General features: G+C 42.5%; 1 protein-coding gene across 1 annotated transcript in view; it reads left to right on the top strand.

Annotated features, from left to right (window-relative positions):
• Positions 1-25,157, top strand: part of DOCK1 (dedicator of cytokinesis 1) — a gene marked incomplete in the record, with an annotated part of 633,434 nt that overhangs the window by 472,170 nt on the left and 136,107 nt on the right. The window contains 3 exon segments of the mRNA XM_073595735.1: positions 1,691-1,769; positions 6,328-6,428; positions 18,639-18,697. Coding sequence (XP_073451836.1) covers positions 1,691-1,769; positions 6,328-6,428; positions 18,639-18,697 — 239 coding nt within the window.

Here is a 25,157-nt window from a genome sequence, read left to right as displayed (position 1 = left end):
ATATTGCTTTTTTACAGAACAAAGTAGCAGGCATGAGCCTTCATTGTAGGGTGGTGGCAGGGATTGGAACATCAGAAAAGCATTCTTGCTATTGAAAGACCAAGCCTACCAGCATCCATTCATAACTGAAATAACCTTTAGGCGTTATTTAACATTTCTGTAGGGCTGGATATGTTCTGATCTTTCTGTTGTAACTGGTTTACTGCTGTCATCTAAAGTGTTACTAAAGGAAAAACTTTTTTTTTTTTTTCAATTTGGATAAAGTACACGACCTCTGTCAGTTTTTTTTTTTTTTTTTTTTTTTTTTTTGCGATCTGTGTCCTATTGGGGAAATTTCTCCCTCATTTCCTGTTTCATAGCCAAAACAGGAAGTGAGAGGAAATCCCTACCAAAGTGAGGGAATCCTGCTGTGACTCCAGAGTCACCAGAATCATTGGAAGATTTCTCCTGTATTCCTGTCCTGATGTGAACCCAAAACCTTGGTGGGGGGGGGGGGGTGTTCTAGCCTATGGGTGAAGCATTTGACCGCAAATGTCCGCTCGCGGCTATAATGTGTTTTTAGCTGCTTTGTCGAATCTTCATGTCGAAGCAGCGACCACTAACAGCTCTTTTACTATTGTCACTATAATGTTGAATCTTTTCTCTCTATGTCGAAGAATCTTGGACTTGTAGAGTTAGGTTGGGCAATTTCGACCGCAGGTTCGATAGACACAGATCGCTATTGTCACCGTCATGTCAAATCTTCTATCTGTCTATATCAAACTGTTGTCGCAACTATACGAAAATATAATGGGTACGAAAATAAAGCATTCTTTTATTTAGAGTCTTTCGGATTCTGCACGTTTGTTATCGATTTGTTAAAACTAACACGAAAATCCCCAAAATTCGGCCGATAACGATTGCACATGTCTAATTTAATCCCCATAACAAACTGTATTATATCTTACCAAGTATTTTCACCGGGTACTCCTGTCCCTGGGTGGCTATGCTCACTCCTCCACTGTATCCCATACCTGTTTGTATTTGTTCATCTTCATTACGTGGGGGAACCGTAGATTAGTCGTTTACAAAAGGAAGATAATATTGTTTTATGATTCCAGTTCAGCTCAGAGGAAGTGATAAGAACACTACATTTCTGGCTAGATCAACAGGTAATAATAGACATAGGTCATGCGCTTGTTTCACCAAGCACCTAACCCACGGGAGTTTATTTTGAGTGTACAGTATTCTTTGTATACATTATACTTATAGCTGCAGTGTAAAAATCTATGAATATCAAGTTCCTCTGGTAATCTGTTGCATGGTCACAGATACCAGTCAGAATTTTGAGGTGGCTTTATAGCTGATAAAGGGAAGATCAGTGTGCATAAAGGAAAGGAGCTGAACAAGCCTGGAAATTTCTGTTAAAAGTGCTTCCTTTTTATAGCATGCCACAATATTCTGGAGAACTTTAGAAGAATTCACATCAGTCATTGATGCCCATAGCAGCTTACAGTCTATTTTCCCTATTTGTGCCCTGTGGGCATTTACTCGCCCTCCATTAGAGACCTCCTAGAGCACAGGGCCAGCGTTCAGTATTTTTTGACAGATAACTTATACCATTAATTTCTTGTTTTCTTTGCTATTAAAATGTACAACTGATGATATTGCAGAATGTGGGTAATTGTGCTCTTTCCCCTTGATTTTGCAGAGTGTTCTTAAGAGCTATTAATCAGTATGCCGACATGCTAAACAAGATGTTTTTGGATCAAACAAACTTTGAGCTGCAGGTAAGGGGAATTCTATTTCATAAGTACAATATTAGGAGAAACTGACATTTATTAACTTTTTTGAGAGATACTATCACTCGCCCATTGTTCCCTAAGCAAAATATGCTCACATATCCATGTTACTATGTCACATCCCAAGCTGCAGGAGGCCGCTGTGAGTAAACTCTGGTTTTGGCTGTTGGCCACCTAAGCCCTAGCACTGTCCTATGAGCAAAGTCACATGCTCCCCCATATCTGTGTTACAGCAGTTAGAGTGAGGTCTCTGAGCAGAGAAGAGGGGTGTTTATAGGCAACTATACTTAATGGAAAGGTAGGCCATCAGCAGTGATCTGTCTGTATTACAGTAAACCTCTCACAAAGGCAAAGTTTCATCTTACTCAAGAATACACATGTGTTTAGACAATATTTGCTGATCCAGGTGTTAAGCTTTAAAGGATAACTTCACCTTTCTGAAGATGTTATGGGTTACATCCATATTTAGGGTGTAACCTGTAACATGTTCAGCATCTGCTTGCTCTTCCCCCGCCCCCCCCCCCTTCTTTGTGACAGTGGGCTGGGGATCTTCTCTCCACACCCGCTGTCACAATTCAAAAAGAGTGAGTGCTCCGCACATACGAGCGCGTCATTCATTCACAGAGATTTGTGAATTAATGATCAACATGTACTGACAGCCTTAGCAGCTGACATTTCTTAGTTCTCAATGAACTACCAGGGCACTGATGAGCGCTTTAGGAAGTTCATTGAGCTTCCTGTCATTTAGTAACTGCCTGCCCGTATCAGAGGCACAGGCAGACAGCTACACAGACTGCAGTCTGCAGGAGCCTTGCACTACACCCATGATCTGCTGATAGTGGGTGCAATGCTTTTTAAGGCTCCTAATAGGCCATTTATGTATATGTGTATATATATATATATATATATGTATGTATGTATGTGTGTGTGTGTGTGTGTGTGCATGCAGCTGTAAGGAGCCTTGAGCAGCATCGGATTGCTGGATTTTAGACTTTCAAAAACAAGTCGGCACTAGTAGCTCTTGTATTACTTCATGACAGGTTCTCTTAAAGGAGATGAAGCATCCCAGTAATTTACTAGCAATAGACACACAGACATTTTGTAATACTTTTGATAATATAAAATGCAAACTTGAAAAACATCTGATGTTATAAAAGGCTACATGCTGTACTACAGTTTAAAAAGAGAGGCCTAAGTAGTGCTAAGTATTTTCCTCCGCTGTACAGAAGTGCACAATAATGCAGCCATTTAATGTCTAATGCTGGACATATGCAAAGGTTGCAGGAAACAGAACTGCTAAGAACACAGATGGTTTATAAAGAGCAGTTGCCTGGCAAGCAAAAGATTTCAACTCTTATGACTACTTCACTTGCATGCTTAGTAAAAAAAAAATAAAGATCATAGTGTACATCAGGGAGCCATTTAACTAATAGTTCTTTCCTGTTGTGCTGATCTGAAAGAATATAATCCAGTCTAGCCTGTAGATGCTGAATTCAATCTACTTAAAGCAGCCTTATACTGTTAATATTCCTTTATTAATGCAAACACATCAAGTGTTACTAGGAAATGTTAGAGCTAGATCATAAAAACATATGTATTGCCACCCGTACTGGCTTATCAGGGAAAAACAATGGCAATCAGACAAAGGGGTTGGTTTACTAAAACTGGAGAGTGCAAAATCTGGTGCAGCTGTGCATGATAGCCAATCAACTTCTAACTTCAGCTTGTTCAATTATACTTTGAAAAAAAGAAGCCGATTAGTTTCTATGTAGAGCTGCACCATAGTTTTAGCAAGTGTGGGTGGTACAGAGTTGGTGTAAACAGGTCTAGGATTGGGAGGGTCAGGAACGGGCCTGCAGATAACAAAATATGATGTTCCAATAATGTGCTTGGGTCCAGATTTGCCATTAGGCCACTTAGGCCATGGCCAAGCATGCCATATGAAGAAGGGGTGGTTTATAGTCAGTTGAGGACCTTTAAATATATAGTGGCTAGTTGTGCAAAGCCAGAATGCACAGTTAATTGGCAGTACTGAGCCCGCTGCAGCAACCACACAATAGAAAGTACTTATCTGGCCCTGCATGTGCTGGGTGTATTGTGATGTGACCTTTCGATATACGGTGCTGTATGCCATATACAAAAAAAAATACAGGAGGGCGCAACCACCTCATGCATTCCCATTAATATGTTTTATTGAATCCACAAAGACAAATGGATACTCACAAGCTGATAAAAAACATGAAGCAAAACTGATCTGCTCCAGTCGGAACACATCAAAACTCATCCTAGGAACAAATGGTTGGATGGCTGACATGTTTTTCGGGGAGAAAGCCCTTTTCCTCAGAGCTCTTGACCGTTGAAAACCATCATCCATCCAACCATTTGTTCCTAGGAGGAGTTTTGTTGTGTTCTGACTGGAGCAGATCAGTTTTGCTTGATGCTTTTTGTTGGATTTAATAGAACATATTAATGGTCATGCACAAGGTGGTTGGCCCTCCAGTATGTTTTTTTGCAGTTTGGAGGACTTCCCGGTCAGTGATGAGCATTGTGAAAAGAAGCGTGATTAAACACTTGCCGACCGGCTCACGCCATTTTACGTCGGCAGGAGGGCACGTACAGGCATATTAACGTACCTGTACGTTGCCTTTTAAGAAGCGGTTTGCGCGCGCCCCGCCGCCGCGAGCTCCGTGAGTGCGACCGCAGGTCCCGTAGACTCGATGTCCGCGGGGATACCTGCGATCATCTCACGGAGAGGAAGAACGGGGAAATGCTGATGTAAGCAAGCATTTCTCCGTTCTGCCTAGTGACAGGACATTGATCACAGCTCCCTATAATTGGAAGTGGCGATCAGTGTCGTGTCACACATAGACACGCCCCCCTACAGTTAAAATCACTCCCTAGGACACACTTAACCCCTTCACTGCCCCTTAGTGATTAACCCCTTCACTGCCAGTCACATTTACACAGTAATCAATGCATTTTTAATCGCACTGATCACTGTATAAATGTGAATGGTCCCAAAATCGCGCCAAAAGTGTCGGATCTGTCCGCCATAACGTCGCAATCATGATAAAAATCGCTGATCGCCACCAGTGAAAAAAAATTATTAATAAAAATGCCATAAAATGTCCCCTATTTTGTAGACACTATAACTTTTGTGCAAACCAATCAATAAACGCTTATTGCGATTTTTTTTTTTTTTTTTTTTTACCGAAAATATGTAGAAGAATACGTATCGGCCTAAACTGAGGAAAAAAAAATGTTTTTCTATATATTTCTTGGGGATATTTATTATAGCAAAAAGTAAAAAAAAAGTGCGTTATTTTTCAATATTGACGCTATTTTTTTGTTTATAACGCAAAAAAAAAAAATGCAGAGGTGATCAAATACCACCAAAAGGAAGCTCTATTTGTGGGGAAAAAAAGGACGTCAATTTTGTTTGGGAGCCACGTCGCAGAACCGTGCAGTTGTCAGTTAAAGCGACGCAGTGCCGAATCGCAAAAAGTGCTCTGGTCTTTTTCCAGCCAAATGGTTCAGGGCTTAAGTGGTTAAATATTCCCCCTGGGTTTAGCGCTGACGTTTTTTTTTTTTTTTTTTTGGACAACACTGTATGCAATATACAAACTACAACACTGTCAGCTGTACAGTATGTTACATACTCAACCCTGCTCCAATTTGAATGCTGTGGTCCAGGTTATAAACCCCATATCACTAATCACAACAATGTTAACATTGTAATAGAAGTTATTTGGCGGTGGTTGGTTGGTCACCTAAAACTACAGATGGGCCTTCATAAAAATTGTACTTAAGGATTCTATTGTTCCATCTGGTAGAGCTACACCTTCCAGATGTTGGATTCTTGTGCACCCTCCACTGCTGATATGGCTCCCATTTCTGACCACTACATTACAAGTCCCCGCCATTCCCCTGCCTTGCAATGTTTTGGTCTTATAGAAGGACTTAGGCCGGCCATAGACGGTTTGAATCTAAGCTGGTTCAGCAGGAGATTCGAACCGTTAATGGGCAGGCTGAATGTATCAAGTCAATTGATCAACTTGGGTACAACCAGCCCGCCGGATTCACTTGCAGTTATCACCAGTGGCTGCTATAGCCGTTAGCAACAAGAACTGTCTTCTCCCGTCAGGCTTCCCCCTCCCATCGGAAGCAGACTTTTGTTTGGCAGGAGGGATTTCCCTGTAAGCACTGTCTGTGTTGATGGGGGAATTCTGCAAATTTCTTTCCTGCAACCTGTGGTTACAGGAAAGAAATTTGCACCAACTATGGCCTGCCTTAATGAAAAGAGGGTCTGCTTTGTTCTCTGTAAAATAAAAAGCATAATGTCTAGGGTCATGGGTTCACCGTGCATTTATTATATATATATAAGTAAACTAAAGGTTGTATTAAAATAAAAAAAGCTATAAATCAGCAATTTTAAAATAAAAATACAATTACTCAAAATCCTTCTAGATTCTCTTTAAATATTACTTTTGTGTTGAGTTGCAAATGCATGACTGAGATAAGTAATTGCTACTACTTTCTATTCTAGCTATGGAATAACTATTTCCACCTGGCTGTTGCTTTTCTCACCCAAGAATCCTTGCAGCTGGAGAATTTTTCAAGTGCCAAACGAGCCAAAATCCTGCTTAAGTAAGTTTTGTATGAGTTCTGGACAGTGTATAAAATAAATATCTGTAGTTCTGTAGAACGAGGTGCCCAGTGAATTTCGTTTTTTTATGTCCAGCTGATAAATGCATTGTATTTCTGTATGCATATTCCTTTATTGAAGTATTTAGAGATGAAGGGAACTGAGCTTTGTATCTCCTACAGCTTGAAGAAAATGCTAATCCATTTTGCTTCTGTCTGTACCTGTGTCTAGAACTCTCTGTCACTGCACACTACAAAGCTTACCTTTTCTGTCTGAAGACATCTGTTCAATGGGATATATTCATTGTGTCTATTGCAGGATGCTTTATGCATAATGCGTTTTGTCAGGCTTTTCTTTTTTGCTATTATTTCAACATTTTTCACTTTACAGAATTTTTTTTTTCCTTTCAAGGACTCAGACTGAGTGCCATGTACTTAAAGTGAATTTCTGCTTTGCTTATGCAGGGCAAAGCAACAGATTCACATGAATACGGACCTCTACAGGTGCATACACTTACCTTTTTTTTTTGCTCCCCCACTGCTCTGTTCATCTGCCGGGAGGGTAAGGAAAGGCTTGTTTAAACTAAGTTGCTGGAGTCATGGCTTACACATGGCTGTGGACTCCCCCTTGTGACAGTGCTGATTGGCCCAGCTATGTCACATGGAGCAAGTAACATTCTCCATTATATCCTGAAATTTTGGCTCTTCTTGTGCTCTCAGTGCTAGGAATGGGGGATTAAAGCTGGGCTTTTGGTTTGCCCTAAATAAGGACACAATTTAGAAATCAGGCAAGATAGGAGAGAAGTATTGTGTTGTTTTGTAAAGTAGGTTAGGATTTCCTGACATGCATGGTTCTACATACAGTGGGGAAATAATTATTTGCTCCCCCTGCAGATTTTGTAAGTTTGCCCACAGAGGTGAAGGGTCTATATTTTTTTTTATCATAGGTGTATTTTAAATAATAGAGACAGAATATAGACCAAAATCCAGAAAAAACACATAATATAAATGCTATAAATTAAGTTGCAGTTTAGTGAGTAAAATAAGTATTTGATCCTCAAGCAAAACATGACTTAGTACTTGATGGAGAAACCCTTGATGGAAACCACAGAGATAAGATGTTTCTTGTAGTTGGTGACCAGGTTTGCACACATCTCTGGAGGGATTTTTGTCTGCTTTTCTTTACAGATCTTCTCTAAATCCTTAAGGTTTCTTGGCTGTCGCTTGGCAACTCGAAGTTTCAGCTCCCTCCATAAATTTTCTATAGGATTAAGATCTGAACACTGGCTAGGCCCCTCCATGACCTTAATGTGCTTCTTCTTGAGCCACTCCTTTGTTGCCTTGGCTGTATGTTTTGGGCCATTGTCATGCTGGAAGACCCATCCACAACCCATCTTAAGTGTTCTGGCTGAGGGAAGGTGGTTCTCTTCCAAGATTTTACAATATATAGCCCGTCAGTTGGCCCCTTAATGCGGCAAAGTCGGCCTTTACCTTTAGCGGAGAAACACCTCCAAAGCATCATGTTTCCACCTCCGTGCTTGACTGTAGGGATGGTGTTCTTAGGATTATAGTCATAGTTTTCTTTCTTTAAACATGGCAAGTCAGTTAATGCCAAAGAGCTCAATTTTGGTCTCATCTGACCACAGCACTTTCTCCTAATCTTTTTCTGAATCACTTAGATTTTCATTGGCAAACTTCAGATGGGCCTGTACATGTGCCTTCTTGAGGAGGGGGACTCGCCATGTTTGAGGAAGAAAAATGCTGACTATAACCCTAAGAGCACCATCCCTACAGTCAAGTATGGAGGTGGAAACAACATGCTTTGGGGCTGTTTCTACGCTAACGGTAAAGGCTGACTTTGCCTCATTATGGGGCCAATGGACGGGGCCATGTATTGTAAAATCTTGGATGAGAACCACCTTCCCTCAGCCAAAACATTGAAAAGAGGGGTCGTGGATGGGTCTTCCAGCATGAGAATGACCCAAAACATACTGCCAAAGCAATAAAGGAGTGGCTCAATAAGAAGCACATTAAGGTTATGGAGTGGCCTAGCCAGTCTCCAGACCTTAAACCTATAGGAAATTTATGGAGGTAGCTTAAACTTCAAGTTGCCAAGCGACAGCCAAGAAACCTTAAGGATTTAGAGAAGATCAGTAAAGAAGAGTGGACCAAAAACCTTTCTGAGATGTGTGCAAACCTGGTCACCAACTACAAGAAACGTCTTACCTGTGCTTGTCATCAAGAGTTTCTCCACCAAGTACTAAGTAATGTTTTGCTTGGGGATCAAATACTTATTTTACTCACTGAACTGCAACTCAATTTATAACATTTGTATCACGTGTTTTTTCAGGATTTTTGGTTGATATTCTGTCTCTATCATTTAAAATACACCTATGATAAAAATTTAGAGACCCTTCATTTCTTTGTAAGTGGGCAAACGTACAAAATCTGCAGGGGATCAAATAATTATTTTCCCCACTCTAAGTAGGAGAGTCGTGGTTTGATATAAATTGGTGCAGAGCCTATATAGTACTGCTGTACTTTGCAACCAAAGTACAACATTCTTTTCTAGTTTCTTCTTGGAAAATTGTTCTTGGAGCTTGGTTACTAAAGGCAACTACTGTTTTTTTCTATAAACTATCCCCACAGGCTGCATAATTCTTTAGGTTTTTTTTTTTTTTTTTTTGTCCATTTTTATTTCAAACAAATACAGCCTGAATTATTATTGATTGACAAGGTTAATCCACACTGTGGTGTTCATTGGAGTGGATTGTGAAGTGTATATGTGGCACAAACTCCATTCTCCTTTGTGTTCTAGTTCCCCAACACATTGTCCTGTTTACCATATTAAAACGTATTGCTTTAATCTATAATGTCTCATTTTGCACATATACAACCCCTGGCAAAAATTATGGAATCACCAGTCCCTGAGGATGTTCCTTCAGTTGTTTATTGTTGTAGCAAAAAAGCAGATCACAGACATGGCCAAAAACTAAAGGCATTTCAAATGGCAACTTTCTGGCTTTAAGAAACATTAAAAGAAATCAAGAAAAATAATTGTGGTGGCCAGTAACAGATTTATAGAACAAGCACAGGGAATAAATTACGGAATCACTCAATTCTGGGGAAAAAATTATGGAATAATGAAAAACAAACAAAATAACACTCCAACACATCACTAGTACTTTGTTGCACCACCTCTGGCTTTTATAACTGCTTGCAGTCTCTGAGGCATTGACTTAATGAGTGATAAACAGGACTCTTCATCAATCTGGCTTCAGCCTTCTCTGATTGCTGTTGCCAAACTTATCTTTGCAGGTTGGAGCCTCGCCATGGACCATTTTCTTTAACTTCCACCACAGATTTTCAATTGGATTGAGATCCGGACTGTTTGCAGGCCATGACATTGACCTTATGTGTCTTTCTTCAAGGAATTTTTTCACAGTTTTTGCTCTATGGCAAGATGCATTATCATCATCTTGATAAATGATTTCATCATCCCCAAACATCCTTCAATAGATGGGATAAGAAAAGTGTCCAAAATTTCAATGTAAACCTGTGCATTTATTGAAGATTTAATGACAGCCATCTCCCCCGTGCCTTTACCTGACTTGCAGCCCCATATCATAATTGACTATGGAAATTTGCATGTTTTCTTCAGACAGTCGTCTGCATAAATCAGATTGGAACGGCACCAAACAAAAGTTCCAGCATCATCACCTTGCCCAATGCAGATTTGAGATTCATCACTGAATATGACTTTCATCCAATCATCCACAGTCCACGATTGCCTTTCCTTAGCCCATTGTAACCTTGTTTTTTTGTGTTTAGGTGTTAGAGATGGCTTTCTTTTAGCTTTTCTGTATGTAAATCCCATTTCCTTTAGGCGGTTTCTTACAGTTCGGTCACAGATGTTGACTCCAGTTTCCTCCCATTTGTTCCTCATTTGTTTTGTTGTACATTTTCTGTTTTCAAGGCATATTGCTTTAAGTTTTCTGTCTTGACGCTTTGATGTCTTCCTTGGTCTACCAGTATGCTTGCCTTTACCTACCTTACCATGTTGTTTGTATTTGGTCCATGTTTTAGACACAGCCGACTGTGAACAACCAACATCTTGTGCAACACTGTGTGATGATTTACCCTCTTTACCTACATACTGTACTAACAAGCAGATTTAATCTGATGCAGGTGTTAGTGTTTGTAATGAGAATTTACAGGGTGATTCCATAAATTTTTCCTCAGAATTGAGTGATTCCATAATTTATTCCCTGTGCTTGTTCTATAAATCTAACTGTTACTGGCCACCACAATTATTTTTCTTGATTTCTTTTAGTTTTTCTTAAAGCCAGAAAGTTGCCGTTTGAAATGCTTTTAGTTTTTGGCCATGTCTGTGATCTGCCTTTTTTCTACAACAATAAACATCTGAAGCAACATCCTCAAGGACTGGTGATTCCATAATTTTTGCCAGGGGTTGTATTTGCATATGTATGGTAAAGTCACGTGCCATCATCAAGGAGCCTAAATACTGTGTGGTTCCTAGTTAATTCTATAGGAGCCCCATTACAAATATAAATGTAATAATTTTACAAATATTTTCAATTGTTATTTATTGATCTTTGAACCACATCTCCATATGTATATCATATTGTCAAACTGTGTCCACAATAAAAATTACAGATGACTTCCACAGGGTGCTACCCAGCATAGTGCACTGTTGTTGGGCTTGGTGCCAGAGGAGTTCAGGAGTTTGAAGTGCACTTTCCTCCCCACTGGCCGCAGACATCTGGATGGATCCCAGTAGCTTTGGGATTTGATAATGTCACTTTACATTCCTAATGCCTGCCATCTGGCCAATTAATTAAAACAACCAGATCAAGAAGATTGGTAGTGATATTCTCATACCTCAGGTTTCATGGATGCTTAGATCTAGCCAGGAGGGAAGGTGTGATTTAAATGTCCCGAGACTCCAGTCGCTCTAAGCCCAGCAGTGCTTCCAGAGCAGATAATGGCGAGCTACTGCTCCCGTAAAGCAAAACATGTCTATGCATCTGTAATGTCTGGAGTATACAGAAGGTGACTGCACCTAGGTTTACTTTTGTTAACATCCTCTGCAGCTTTAAAACCAATGATGCTCTACTGTGTAAATATCAGCTTTGTGAAGGAAAGTTGAGAGGTGGTCATGCCTCCTCCACACCTGACTACTGGTGGATAAATGTGATGAGCAGCCTTATAGGCCGAAAGGCAGGTGCAAAAGAAGAGAAGCAGCTCAACTTCCCTTCCGGAAGTTATACTGTGCTAAATATGGTTTTGGAGCTCCCGGTGTGCTGTAGATGAAATGTAAACCTTGTGTATGCTGTGTATGTTTGGAGCATCAAAGAAGACGTATACAGTGGGTAGAGAAAAAAATCACCCCCTTTAAAATAATCAAATTTTGTTGCTTTGCAGACTGAAATGAAATCGGACACAGTTTTTGTTTTATCCAGCTGTATTTACTCAATGAAACTTATAACATCCAAGTGAAAAATATAACCATGTCAGAAAAAATAAAAGGCCTAATTCAATTTTAGTCTCATCTGAAAGCCTTAAACGCACTTCGAAGACTCTGAGGGCACATGGAAAAAGGTGTTTTGATCAGATGAGACTAAAATTGAATTATTTGGCTTCAACATGGAACGATATGTCTGGCGGAAATCCAATTCGGCTCACTATCAAAATAACATTATTTTTACAGTAATGCATAGAGGTGGTATTCTCCTGTTATGGGGGTGTTTCTCTGCAGTAGGGATTGGAGCACTTGTCCGGATAGAAGAAAAATGGATGGGGCAAAATACTGTCAATTTCTTGAGGAAAATTCAGCTGCCTCTGCCAGAAAGTTGTCAATTGGAAGAAGGTTCACCTTCCAACAGGACAATGACCCAAAGCACACAGCAAAAATGACCACACAGTGGTTGAAGGAGAAAAAGGTGAATGTCCTTGCATGGCCTAGTCAGAGCCCAGACTTAAACCCCATTGAAAATCTGTGGAATGACTTGAAGACTGCAGTCAACAAATGGTCACCATCAAATTTAATTGAGCTTGAACAGTTCTGCAAAGAAGAGTGGGCAAATATTGCAAATTCTAGATGTGCAAAGTTAGTCGAGACATATCCCAACAGACTAAAGACTGTAATTAAAGCAAAAGGTGGTTCAACAAAATACTGACATAAGGGGGTGATCCTTTGTCCAATTCTGTTTTTGATTTTTTTTTTTTTTTTTTTTTCAGACATTTAGTGTTATATCTTTCACTTGGATTTTATAAGTTGCACTAGTAAAAACAGATGAAGAAAACAAAAACTGTGAAAACTTTCGTCATTTCAGGCTGCAATGCAACAAAATGTGATTATTCTCTATACCCACTGTTGCCAAAGCTGTTTTGGTTATACTTTCTGTGCTCCTGTAGCCTGTTTTCAGCTGACAACAGTCTAAAGTCTTATGACATAACTCAGTCAGTCCAGGTTTGGGAAAGATTCACGTGGACCGCCACCCGGCTCAGCCTCTCAGTGAGCCTGAGCAAGCCACTCCCGCCTCCTCCACAGCCCAACGCTCCAGTGAGCACTGGAGGGGCAGAGCAGAGAGCCGGTGACTGTCATGGCTCTCTGCTCAGAATGGAGGGAAGAACTGAGCAATAGGCAGTGTTTGATCGCTTAGTTCTCGCTGCACAGCTGACGGGGCAGATGCAGCAGTGGATAGGCAAGTATAAATGTTTTTTTTTTAAGTCTATATTTCTCTTTTAAATATATATGCTATGGCTTGCATAAAGGCTACTTACTTTTTAGTAGTAGCACTGAGAGACTGCCACCAAAATGCCTCCTGTAAACAAGCAGATGCAAGTTTGAAGCCCTTTCTTTTCTCGGACATCACGGGACACAGAGCCACAGTAATTACTGATGGGTTATAGGGTATCACTAGGTATTGGACACTGGTCACACCCTAATCAGGAAGTTCAACCCCCTATATAACCCCTCCCCTTCCAGGGATACCTCAGTTTTTACACCAGTGTCTTAGGTGTTGGACGTGTAAAGATGTCCTGTGCTGAAGCTCCAAAAGGAATATTCTAAGATCCTATACTGGGGCAAGCCAGGCGACCGGATCCATTCAAAGTGTCTTTTCATGGCCGAATTGGATGGTACCCGGGCCTCGTGTCCGAAGAAACGAGGTTTTACCTGTAACGCTTCTCTTTTTAGAGAGCTGGACCCGCGGATCAGAAAATGGCTTTAAACTTCCTAATTTCTGGGGAGGTGCTTTACAGGCCCAGAACTGAAGGATCCCCCTACTGATGGGGGCCCCAGTCTCTGACGGTTTTTCCACAAACGGAGCCCACCGTGAGAGGCGAAGGCTGGGTCTGTGTAAACTGAACCCTGCGGCCTGGATAAGGTAAGAGGAGATTCCACAGAATTTTAATTCTAGTGGCTTTTCTCCTTTAAGGTGAATGCATGCTGTGCCTATTGTGACCACCGGGGGCTGCCAAGAGCACAAACCTTTTCATGTTTGATCTGTCTCAGCGTCCGCTGCATTAGCTCTTCCTCCAGCTCCAAAGGTAGATGGTGGGGGGTTTTCTCTGCTGGGATGGTCCCCCCAGGCTAGGGAAAGGCTCAGGTATGCTGTAAGGCGGGTGAGACCGCACTGTCACAGCCGCTGCTGCCGCCGCCACCAAAGCCGCATTGCGATGCAGGGCCCATCACTGCCGGCCTCCTCCTTATTCCCCCAACCCCAGCCTCCCTTCAGGCTTGTCAGAAAGGGTCGGCTCGCGCGGGAAGCGCTCGTTTTTCAAAAACGAGGGGGGGGAAGGGGGGGCGGGGCGTCAGCACAGCGTCAGCGTGCCCAGACGCCCACAGTGCCAGAAAGCATGGCCATTTAAAGCACACTGTACAGGTGCTCTGAGCTTTGGAGAGACACAGAGCTGACAGTCGCATGTAAGGTGGGACACAGGCATTCCCCTAGGCTGCATTTACTAAAGAACACCGGACTGGGCATTTGGTAGCAAGGCTTTTAGCCAGACTACATCGCTCAGCAGTCAGTGTTCGCTTTTGATACCTCACACCTTGTTGCTTTGCACTATGGGTAGAAGAGGTTCAAGCACCCCAAGAACCAGAGGCACTAGGGGGTCTCGTTCAGGTTCTGAGGACCCCCTGTCTGCTACACCATCCCCTCCTGAGGGACCAGGGGCAGCTGGACAGGGAGAGCCATTGGGGTTAGGGGCTACATCTGCTGCCGGCACTTCAGCCCCTGTGTACATTACACAAGAAGTTTTTTCCTCAACCATTTCTGGATTAGAGAAAAAGCTAATGGCCGCGATTACATCTTCACGCAGTGAAAGAAAACGCACAAGGCCTTCCTCTGCTTCCCAAGACCCTCAGTCAGAGGAGCTCTGGGATAAAGGAGATGAATCCCTTTCAGAGGATCGGGAGGGGACAGATGATTCCTCTTCGGAGGATTCAGGTGGAGAGCGACCCTCTGCGACTTCCCAAGAGGAGAAAGTCTTAGTGCAGATCCTCACTGGTTTGGTCCGCTCCACATTTAAGTTGTCCCTACCTGAAACTACTACAGAAACCTCTTCTGCTTTGGGGTCACTGAAACCTTTCCAAGCAGCACATGCTTTTCCTGTTCATAAATTACTTGAAAAGCTGCTTTATTCTCAGTGGGATCACCCAGATAAGCGATTTCTTCCGCCGAAAAAGTTTTCTACACTTTATCCTATGGAAGAAAAGTTTATTAAGAGGTGGGGAATACCGGCCATTGATGCGGCCATTTCCTCTGTAAATAGTAATCTGACTTGTCCTGTAGACAACGCTCAGATGCTCAAAGATCCTGTGGATAAAAAGATGGACTTCTTATTGAAAGATGTGTTCTCTTTAGCAGGATCAGTGGCCCAACCTGCAGTAGCAGCGATTGGAGTCTGTCAATACTTAAGAGACCATGTTAAACAGGTCATCAAAGTATTACCTGAATAGCAGGCCCAGGGGTTTGCTAACCTTCCTGCGGCTTTATGTTATGCTGTTGATGCCATTAGAGATTCTATCGTGCAAACCTCTCGCCTCTTGCTTGGGTTGGTGCATATACGTAGAATCTTATGGTTGAAAAACTGGTCAGCCGAAGCACCATGTAAAAAGCTACTGGCTGGGTTTCCCTTCCGTGGTGAAAGGTTGTTTGGAGAGGACTTGGATAATTATATCAAGATGATCTCCTGTGGGAAAAGCACTCTCTTACCTGATAAGAAGAAGAGTAAGCGTCCCTCTTTTAAACGGACTCTTTCCCCAGCGCCAGGGGCATCAGCCTCCAGGCAGCCACGAGGGTCTCCTCCGTATGGGGCAAGAAACAAGAGTCAACCCCAGGGACACAAGAAATCCTGGGGGAAAAGGTCTTCTAAGCAAGACACTAAGACCTCTTCATGAAGGGGCGCCCCGCTTGCTCGAGTGGGGGGAAAGACTGCTGCAGCTCTCAGGGCCCTGGCAGAAGGACTTCCAGGACAGATGGGTGATCTCCACGGTAACCTTAGGGTACAGACTGGAGTTCCAAGAATGTCCCTCTCCTCGTTTCCTCAGATCAGGTGTTCCCAGAAAGCCAGAAGAGAAGCAGTCGCTCCTTCTAGCGATAAAGCGACTTTTGTCGCAAGAGGTCATTGTGGGGGTTCCCACAAAGGATCAAGGATTGAGACTTTGTTCCAATCTTTCTATGGTCCGAAAACCAAATGGGGACGACCCATTTTGGATTTGAGAGATCTGAAACGATTCCCAAGGATGCAGTCCTTTCGTTTGGAATCAATTCAGACAGTAATCTCCGTCCTGCAGGGAGGAGAATTTCTGATATCAATAGGCATCAGAGATGCAGGCCTATATGTGCCCAGTTTTCCTGCTTAACTGAAGTGTCTGCAGGCAAAGATCACTGCTCTAAGGGAGCTGATTCTGACAGTCAGGGCCAAGAAGGGTCTTTCTGTCCGCCTTTGTATAAGGCTGCAGGGGAAGATGGTGGCTTCATTCGAAGCAGTTCCCTATGCGCAGTTCCAAGCAGAACTATTGTAACACAGTATTCTGTTGACCTGGAACAGGAAGGTGCAGGCATTAAACTTTCCAATGCACCTATCGCATGCGATGCGTCAGAGCCTCAGTTGATGGCTCATACCCGAAAACCTACAGAAGGGGAAATCCTTCCTACCGGTTGCCTGGGATCCTCTTGCAGGCAGGACGGATGCGTTGGTGATTCCGTGGCATCGGCTCTCACCGATTTATGCATTCCCTCCCATTCTGCTACTGCCACGGCTCCTTCGCAGACTCAGGCAAGAAGGGAAGTCGGCACTTCTGGTGGCCCCCGTTTGGTCCAGAAGAACCTGATAAGCAGAAATAGCAGGGATGATGGTGGGTTCCCGGTGGACCCTACCGATACACCCAGACCTGTTAGCTCAAGGTCCGGTGTTCCAGCCTGCCTCACAAATGCTAGATTTGACGGGTGGGCTATTGATTCCCACGTTCTGAAAAATCGTGGGCTTTCAGGTCCTGTCATATCTACCTTGATCAAGGCAAGGAAGCCAGCTTCCAGAATGATTTATCATAGTGTCTGGAAAGCTTATGTATCCTGGTGTGAATCCAGGGGTTGGCATCCCAGGAAATATGTCATAGGTAGAAATCTGGAATTTCTACAATTAGGATTAGAGATGAAGCTGGCCTTGAGTACCATCAAGGGCCAGGTGTCGGCCTTATCAGTGTTGTTTCAACGGCCGCTTGCTTCGCATTCTCTGATCTGAAACTTTATACAGGGGGTGATGCGTCTTAATCCTCCGGTTAAGGCGCCCCTAAACCCCTGGGACTTGAACTTGGTTCTATCGGTGTTACAAAAACAACCTTTTGAACCAATACGTCAGATTCCTTTGGTCTTACTGACGAGGAAACTAATTTTCCTGGTAGCTATCTCTTCTGCTAGAAGAGTATCAGAAATAGCAGCTCTTCCCTGTAAAGAGCCTTACTTGATTATACACAAGGATAGAGTGGTACTGCGCCCTCATCCTAGTTTTTTTACCGAAGGTGGTTTCAGATTTTCATCTAAACCAAGACATTGTGCTACCTTCCTTTTTTCCAGAACCTTGTTCTTCGGAAGAAAGGTCATTACATTCTTTGGATGTAGTAAGAGCAGTCAAGACCTATCTGGAGGCAACTGCTCAGATTCGCAAGACGGATGTCTTGTTCGTGCTGCCGGAGGGTCCCAATAGAGGACAGGCAGCGTCAAAAGCGACCATTTCTAAATGGATTCGACAGTTGATTATTCAAGCTTACGGTTTGAAACGGAAGGTTCCCCCGTTTCAGATCAAGGCACATTCCACAAGGGCTATTGGTGCTTCTTGGGCAGTGCATCACCGGGCCTCTATGGCTCAGATCTGCAAGGCCGCAACCTGGTCTTCAGTTCATACATTCACCAGATTCTATCAGGTGGATGTGAGAAGGCATGAGGATATCGCCTTTGGGCGTAGTGTGCTGCAGACAGCTGTACAAGGTCCTCAGGTCTGATAGCACCCTACTTGGTTGTGATTCCCCCCCCTCAGTTGGCATTGCTTTGGGACATCCCATCAGTAATTACTGTGGCTCTGTGTCCCGTGATGTCCGAGAAAAGAAAATAGGATTTTTTATTACAGCTTACCTGTAAAATCCTTTTCTTTCGACGGACATCACGGGACACAGAGGTCCCGCCCCTCTTCTAATACACCTATACTGCTTTGCTACAAAACTGAGGTATCCCTGGAAGGGGAGGGGTTATATAGGGGGTTGAACTTCCTGATTAGGGTGTGACCAGTGTCCAATACCTAGTGATACCCTATAACCCATCAGTAATTACTGTGGCTCTGTGTCCCGTGATGTCCGTCGAAAGAAAAGGATTTTACAGGTAAGCTGTAATAAAAAATCCTATTTTTATGCTGTGCGTCAAAGTGCCATCAAAAGCAAGTTATAGGTAATTCATTAATGTAAAAAGAAGGAATAGAGTGGACCATTTCTATTAAAAACAACACACTGCTGATTGTTTACCCTTAAAATATACAAGGGCATCTTCTCTCCAGCAGAGTGTTTAAAAAGCTGTCATAACTTGTCATCCTAAATTATTGCTACCATAGTAATTCTCTGTCACTAATATTTATCTACGAGATGGGAAGCAAGGATGCAAATCCATTAATTACTTGTTTCTCATTTTTCAGGTACTGTGATATGAGAAGGCAGATTGGCTTCGAAATCAGAGATATGTGGTATAATTTAGGTGAGTGTTTCATTCCTATATTCATCATGATTTGCTAACCGTTTTTCCCTATTAAAAAGCACTGTTTGCTTTTGGTTTAAAATGGACATGTTCATTTGGGCATACAGATCATATCCTGTTTTACAATTGGTTGTCAAGTATGACTTAGAACAAGGTGAAACTCTTTCTTACAGTTGTCTGGAAGAGTAGTCTGAAAACTCTGCTAGAATGTTATCACTTTATTATAATGAAATAAACCTTAAACAATAAATAATCCCGAATGAGAAAATGTTAAACCAAATAGATCCTGCTACCATTAAGTATCGATCCCTGATTTGGGATATCATCTTTGCCACTTCCCATCTATAGAGCCAGGACTCCAGGCAGTCCACCAATAGGTAGACGCAAGGCCTATCACACTGGGGCTTGTGGAGATTTACAAATTATGTTGTAGTGTTCCTGCTAATACCCTAAAGTGTTTCCTTTTTGGCAGCTTTCACAAGTTACCGCAGCCTATAGTTTATTTTTATTCTTACATTTACTAGATGTTCATATGTTCCTTACGCTGTCCATTTCTTTGGCCAGTCTTCACAACACCACAGGAGGTATAGTCATGACATTTAACACTGCATACTGGTCCCATGGAGTAGTTGATTCAGCTCTCCCAAGTACTGTACCTAGGTGTATTGACAGTGATGCCTGCTTTTACCTTAAAGTGGTATGTCTGTGGTAAATACTTTTGTACTTCGTGTCCAAGAAGCACTCTGGGCATTGTGACAAGGGTATTGTGGACGGATGACCTTGAATAGTTTAAACCCTTAGTTCTGACTGAGTGACTTGCAGATTCACTGGGTCTAGATGTGTTGGTGTAGACTTGAGATATGGCAGGTGGGTCATGTAAGTAAGAATTACATGCTATGACTTTTCCTTATAAAACATTAGATAAACTCATTGCATTGCTGTGACTGTCTGCCTTAAATGATCTCCTCAAAAACTTCTTCTGATGCTGAAGTTGCGCATTAAATATAATAATGAACACCTGCTTCTGTAATGTCAAGGAGCTACCTAGAAGGGTCCTTCTCTATAATTGTCCTTGCAATCATTTAAGCAGCAGTTCCTTGTGTGTGTGAAGCACCCTTGACTCTGGAATGCTCTCTTCTTTACTGGCAGAAGTCTAATACGTTCACAAACTTGCATTGAGTTTCCTGCCAAATTGGGGAAAAAAAGACTTCGTACTCATCCAAGTTTGTGATACTCCAACTTTCGAACTTGTTCCTCAGCTTGGAAAAATATAATATCTGGTAATGTATGTTGGGTGGCAACCATTATTCCAATACAGCTGATTTGTGTTTCACCGGAGGTAGTTAAGGGACCATGTAGGAGGCTGGGAGGAGAATGGGGGGGGGGCAGGTTCTGGCTCTGGTGGGAACTGGGAGAGAAGTTGGGAGGAAGCAGTATGCAGTAACAGTGCAGTCTGTAGAACAATCACTGCCATTCTGTTAGGGACCCTGGATTCTGCATGCCAGCTCCACAGGTTCCAAGATGCATGGTAATCCTGGGCTTGGTGCTTCCCTAACGGCAATGGCACCCTGGGCCATGGCACATGTAGCCAAATGGCAATTCTTGCACTGGCCATGATCACTTTTTTTGTTGTCCTAGAAAACGTATGAAGGTTGCTTTTGCTCATCTCTCCTTTTCAAAATACTAGTTTCGGACACTCTCCATACCAGTTAATTACCTGAAACAAGTATGATGTCACTATTCCTGTTCTGCATACTTGTTATCCATCAGTTATGAAGCCATTAGATCAGTATGATGATCTATCAGTATTTTCAGAAGAAGATGCCAGCTTTGCCAGCCTCAATATCTCAAAGATTAAGGCAAATATGATAGTTTTAAAACAGTGAAAATTGTATGGTTTCTGGGTGCCCCAAAGCCTGTATAAACTTAAAACAATGATTTTACTGCTTATGATCATGTCAAAAATTCTCTGTTCACATTCACTGCTGGAAGACCTTCCCATGAGGTGTATAAATCTACAGTTGTCGCCAGAACAGGAGGTTATGGGAAATATTCCAATGGGGACAGCTGTCAATCCTGTCAAGAGCTTAGTGGTGAGAATTCTTTATACTTCTGTTTTTGTCTCCAGGGCAGCGAGTGACTGGAAATGTCTCCAATTGGGACACAGGCAGCAGTAAAATTTGACAGATTCTAACGCCTAACTATTGGTACTTGCTGTGTGGCTGTTGGGTCCTTGCAGCCAATAGTCAGTGTTTGCCTTGCATAGATGCTCACAATTAAACTAGATTCCACTAGTTAGATGATTTTGGTTATTTTATTTTTTTTTTATCACATATCCATATGTTTTCTGTGCTGTCCATTTTTTTTCTCTGAATGAAAGGATAGCAGTCACAAATGCCAGTAATTTTAAAAGTGGGCTGTAGAGAGCGCTGTCTTCTAAAGGAGCTATAATAGCGGTGATCTTTAACAGTCTCTTGCAACGTTTCCCAGTCTCCGACTCTTGTCTCTTGTAACGTTTCCCAGTCTCCGACTCTTGTCTCTTGTAACGTTTCCCAGTCTCTGACTGTCTCCTGGCGCATGTCCCCCTGATAAACATAACAGGACAAGACACCTCCTGCTCATGTGTGGTGGTGGTCTAACGCTAGTTCCTTATATACATTCACTTCTTAGCTGGAAATATTGACACACCACACTTTGCTGCCCTCTTAGGACTGGGGGAGCCCAAATATTCTACAAAGACACAAGAAAAAGAGGGCACACCAGCCTGGCGCATTATCCCAATGCAACATTTTAAAATGCGATAAAAATAAATCTACTCACAAGTACCATGACAGACAAAGCTCATAAAATTATCAGAGTTATTCGGTCCACTGCAGGAGCTCCTGGGCTTGGAAGGACATGACCTGGATTCCCACTGGCTTACGCGTTTTGAAGGTTTTGGCTCTGATGAAGAGAGTAGTACCCTCGAAGGTGGTGTCCTCCGAAGCCCAGGATCACACGGAGTGGTCAGAGTAATTGATAATTTGATTAGCTTTGTCTGTTATGGTGCTTTTGAGTACATTTATTTTTATCTTACAATAAATGTTGCATTAGGATAATGCGCTAGGCCTGTGTGCCCTCTCTTTCTTGTGTCTTTGTAGCATGTCCCCTGATCACCAATCTTGCCTATAGAATGCCTACAGTCTGACTATCTAGTATGTGCAGTCTTTGACTATTTCCTGTAACTACATGCATTGTACATTATGTGCAGCCCTTTGATGATGTCAGGGGTCCCCTATATCAAACATATCCAACCCTTTATTACTCTACCCAAAGATGAAGATAAGTTTTGCCTGTACATGCACTTTAAATCAGATGCACATAATGAATGCCAGAACAGAAATTAGGCAGCTCAAGAAGTAGGCTGTGCCCCCCTTACAAATGTAACTATCATTATCATGTTTGACTGGACTGTGCCTTTAAATATGCATTTCATTGTGCTTCTTTAAATTCCATTGCCGGCTGCGGAAAGTTTACATTGTCTGTGGCATCTTTATACCAAGAGCAATAAAACCTCCGGAAAACTTCATGGCATTGATGCCGTGTTTGATGAATAACCGAGTGTCAGAAGCATTTGTTTTCTGAAACACTGACTCTGACATTTTTCAGACATAATACATGAAAACTGTCACAGACAAGTTTGAAAATAACAGCCCTGAAAAAGGAGTATGCCTTACAGCTCCTTGAAGTGTGCGCTGCAAACCATTAAACATTTCCAGGGTCACTCCATCAGAAGGGGGGGGGGGGGATGCGTGTGCTTTTATTATTTATTTTAACGCCACAAGTGTAAAATATCCACGTTGTCACTTGATCAGAAACTTATGTTTGTGCAGCTTGAAGCTCAGAACATTCTCTGTCTCTCACTTTTCAAGCCCGGCTGCAGTCATCTCTTATTTCCATCAATTTAAAGTTTCTTTGGAAGAGTAGGTATGGATGCTTAAAGGAGAACTGTACTGAAAGAAATATGGAGGCTGCCATTTCTGATTCTCTTCTGAGAAATTCTAGTTACCCCATAGCTCCCAATTGTCCCTGGTTTCGAGGGACTGTCCCTGATTTGGAACCAAGTCCCTCTTTCATCCTCATTTGCCCCTCATTTTGGTCTGATCTATTTCCAGTGGAACCTCAGATTGCGAGTAAGGCGGTTAACGAGCGTTTCGCAATACGAGCACTGTATTTCTAAAAATCCTAACTCGGTTTGTGAGTGTTATCTTGCAAAACGAGCAGGATTTAGGCCAAAGCGGTATGCAGTACCACTTTTGGCCTGAGGTGGGGGGCGCCGGAACCAATCGCCGCCGTTTGGAAATGCACGGAAAGGCCCAAGGACAGTTCGGCTGACCTCGGCAAACCTCAGAAAGGCTCATGAACGGAGTCTTTCCGAGGTTTGCCGAGGTCCGCCGAAGTGTGTACGGGCCTTTTTGACCGTTTCCGAGGCTCTCCGGCGCACACACCCCCCCCCCCGCCTCTGGCCGCATGCGGTATTGCATCCCATTGAAGTCAATGCAGAATGGGAAAACTCGCTTTGATATGCGAGTACTTTGGATTACGAGCATACTCCGAGGTTCCACTGTAATTGTTTATAAAATGCACTATTTATCTTAAAGTGTTTCACAACTCTAAACTTTTCATCCAGTTTCTAAATTGCTGCATTTGTAAATTCCAAAAGCCATTATAAAGGTAGTAGTTGTAAAAAAAAAAAAAAAAGCACTTGTGGGTTTAAACTTTTTTTTTTTTTTTTTGTACAATTCTCCTTTAAGGGGATGTGGCAGGGGGTGTGTCCTATGCCTACATGCTAATAGGTGTCCCTCGTTCCCATCTCCAAAAGATGGGAGGTATGGTTACCCTGACCAAGTACATGGCCAGCAAAGTCAGAACTCCCATCTACTACTTTTGGGGCACTGTCCTAAAGCCCAACTGAAGTCTTTTTTTTTTTTTTTTTATACAGGTTATACAGTCAGGTTGTATAACAAGCAAATATGGCCTAAAAAGGTTGAAACCCCTGACATATACCCAGTAAAGTTGTACCTGTTTATCTATAGCCATCTTTTCTCTACAGCTGTTCAAAGAGCAGAATTTATACAGCTTCTCTGAGCTTTCAGAAAGCAGAGGGCAGGGAGCTGAAGTTGCACTCTGCAGATCTCAGTGAGAAGAGCTGATTAGAGGGAAGGGACATACCTCCCTTCACACAGGGACAGAGCTGAGGATGCCAATCACAGGCTGTGTAATGGAGCTCCCTCCAGTCACCTTTTTTTTTTCCTCTTGGTGTCAGGAAAGTTTGCCATGAGGCTACAGATGGCAGGGGATTGGGGGAGCAAACAGAATTGACACTTAGTGCTCTGAATGGAGACAAGTACACACTATAGAGGGATATGCTTTGTTCATATTTCATGTCAGAGGTTTACAATCACTTATATGTGTGTGTGATTAAAGCTATAAAAAGCTTTCCTGTGTGGCCAGTTTCTGGAGAGCTGAACTTCTGCTCACATGCAGAGCTTAGCAGTCCAAAATGACATGTCCTCCTACAGCCATGGGTGCTCAACTTGTGGCCCTCCTGCTGCTGCAGAACTAGAAGTCCCATGAGGCATTGCAAGGCTGGCAGTTGCAAGTGTGATTCCCAAAGGCAGAAGCATGATGGGACTTGTAGTTCTGCAATTACTGGAGGGCCACAGGTTGACCTACATGTGACCTACACAGTGTTTCAGTCAACAAGGCTAATGAATATGTACACAGAATGAACATATTGGAAAAAAAAAACCGCATTCGAAGCAATCGTCCGATAATCTAATCACTAGTACACAGCTTTCAAGAGTCACGACCGTTCATGCGAAAATATCCGAAGGGACGCGCACAATTTTTTTTACCGTACGATAACACAACAAACTATTTTTATGTATTTAGTACAGTACTGCTGTACATACAATAAAATGTTGTCATGGTAATGCGCTAGGCTGTTGTGGCCTCTTTTTGTTGTTTTGTAGTGCTATCTGAAGGGATACCCACAGACCTAAGAGGGCAGCCATGCAATGTCGGTGCCATACCTATAAGCCAGAGGAGCGGACATTTTGTCAGACTTGGAGCACCACATTCAAGCACAGAAGATTGCTTTATAATTGTCCTGCGTAATTTGCACCTTTCCTGTGTTATCTAAAAAAAAGCACTCCTAGTTCTTATTTTGGACTACAGAATAATACACCTTTAGGTTGTGGAGGCCTCAGAGTAGGAGTGGTTTAGCAAAAGACAATGGGCAGGGCTGACACCACTCAGTTCACAAAATGATGTGTGTTGTCAGCCTACCACAGAACTTAGGACATTAGTACACTTCTGGCAGATCAGTGGGTATCTTCCTGCACTTGCAGGGTATTTAAAGGGACAAAACATGGACAAATGTGCACGTTTTAATTATGTAGTGCATTTTTTTTTTGTT

Source organism: Aquarana catesbeiana, linkage group LG08 (assembly GCF_042186555.1).
Source record: "Aquarana catesbeiana isolate 2022-GZ linkage group LG08, ASM4218655v1, whole genome shotgun sequence".
Taxonomy (NCBI): Eukaryota; Metazoa; Chordata; class Amphibia; order Anura; family Ranidae; genus Aquarana; species Aquarana catesbeiana.
Note: the sequence above shows the minus strand (reverse complement) of the source record. Positions and strands in the feature narration are given on the sequence as shown.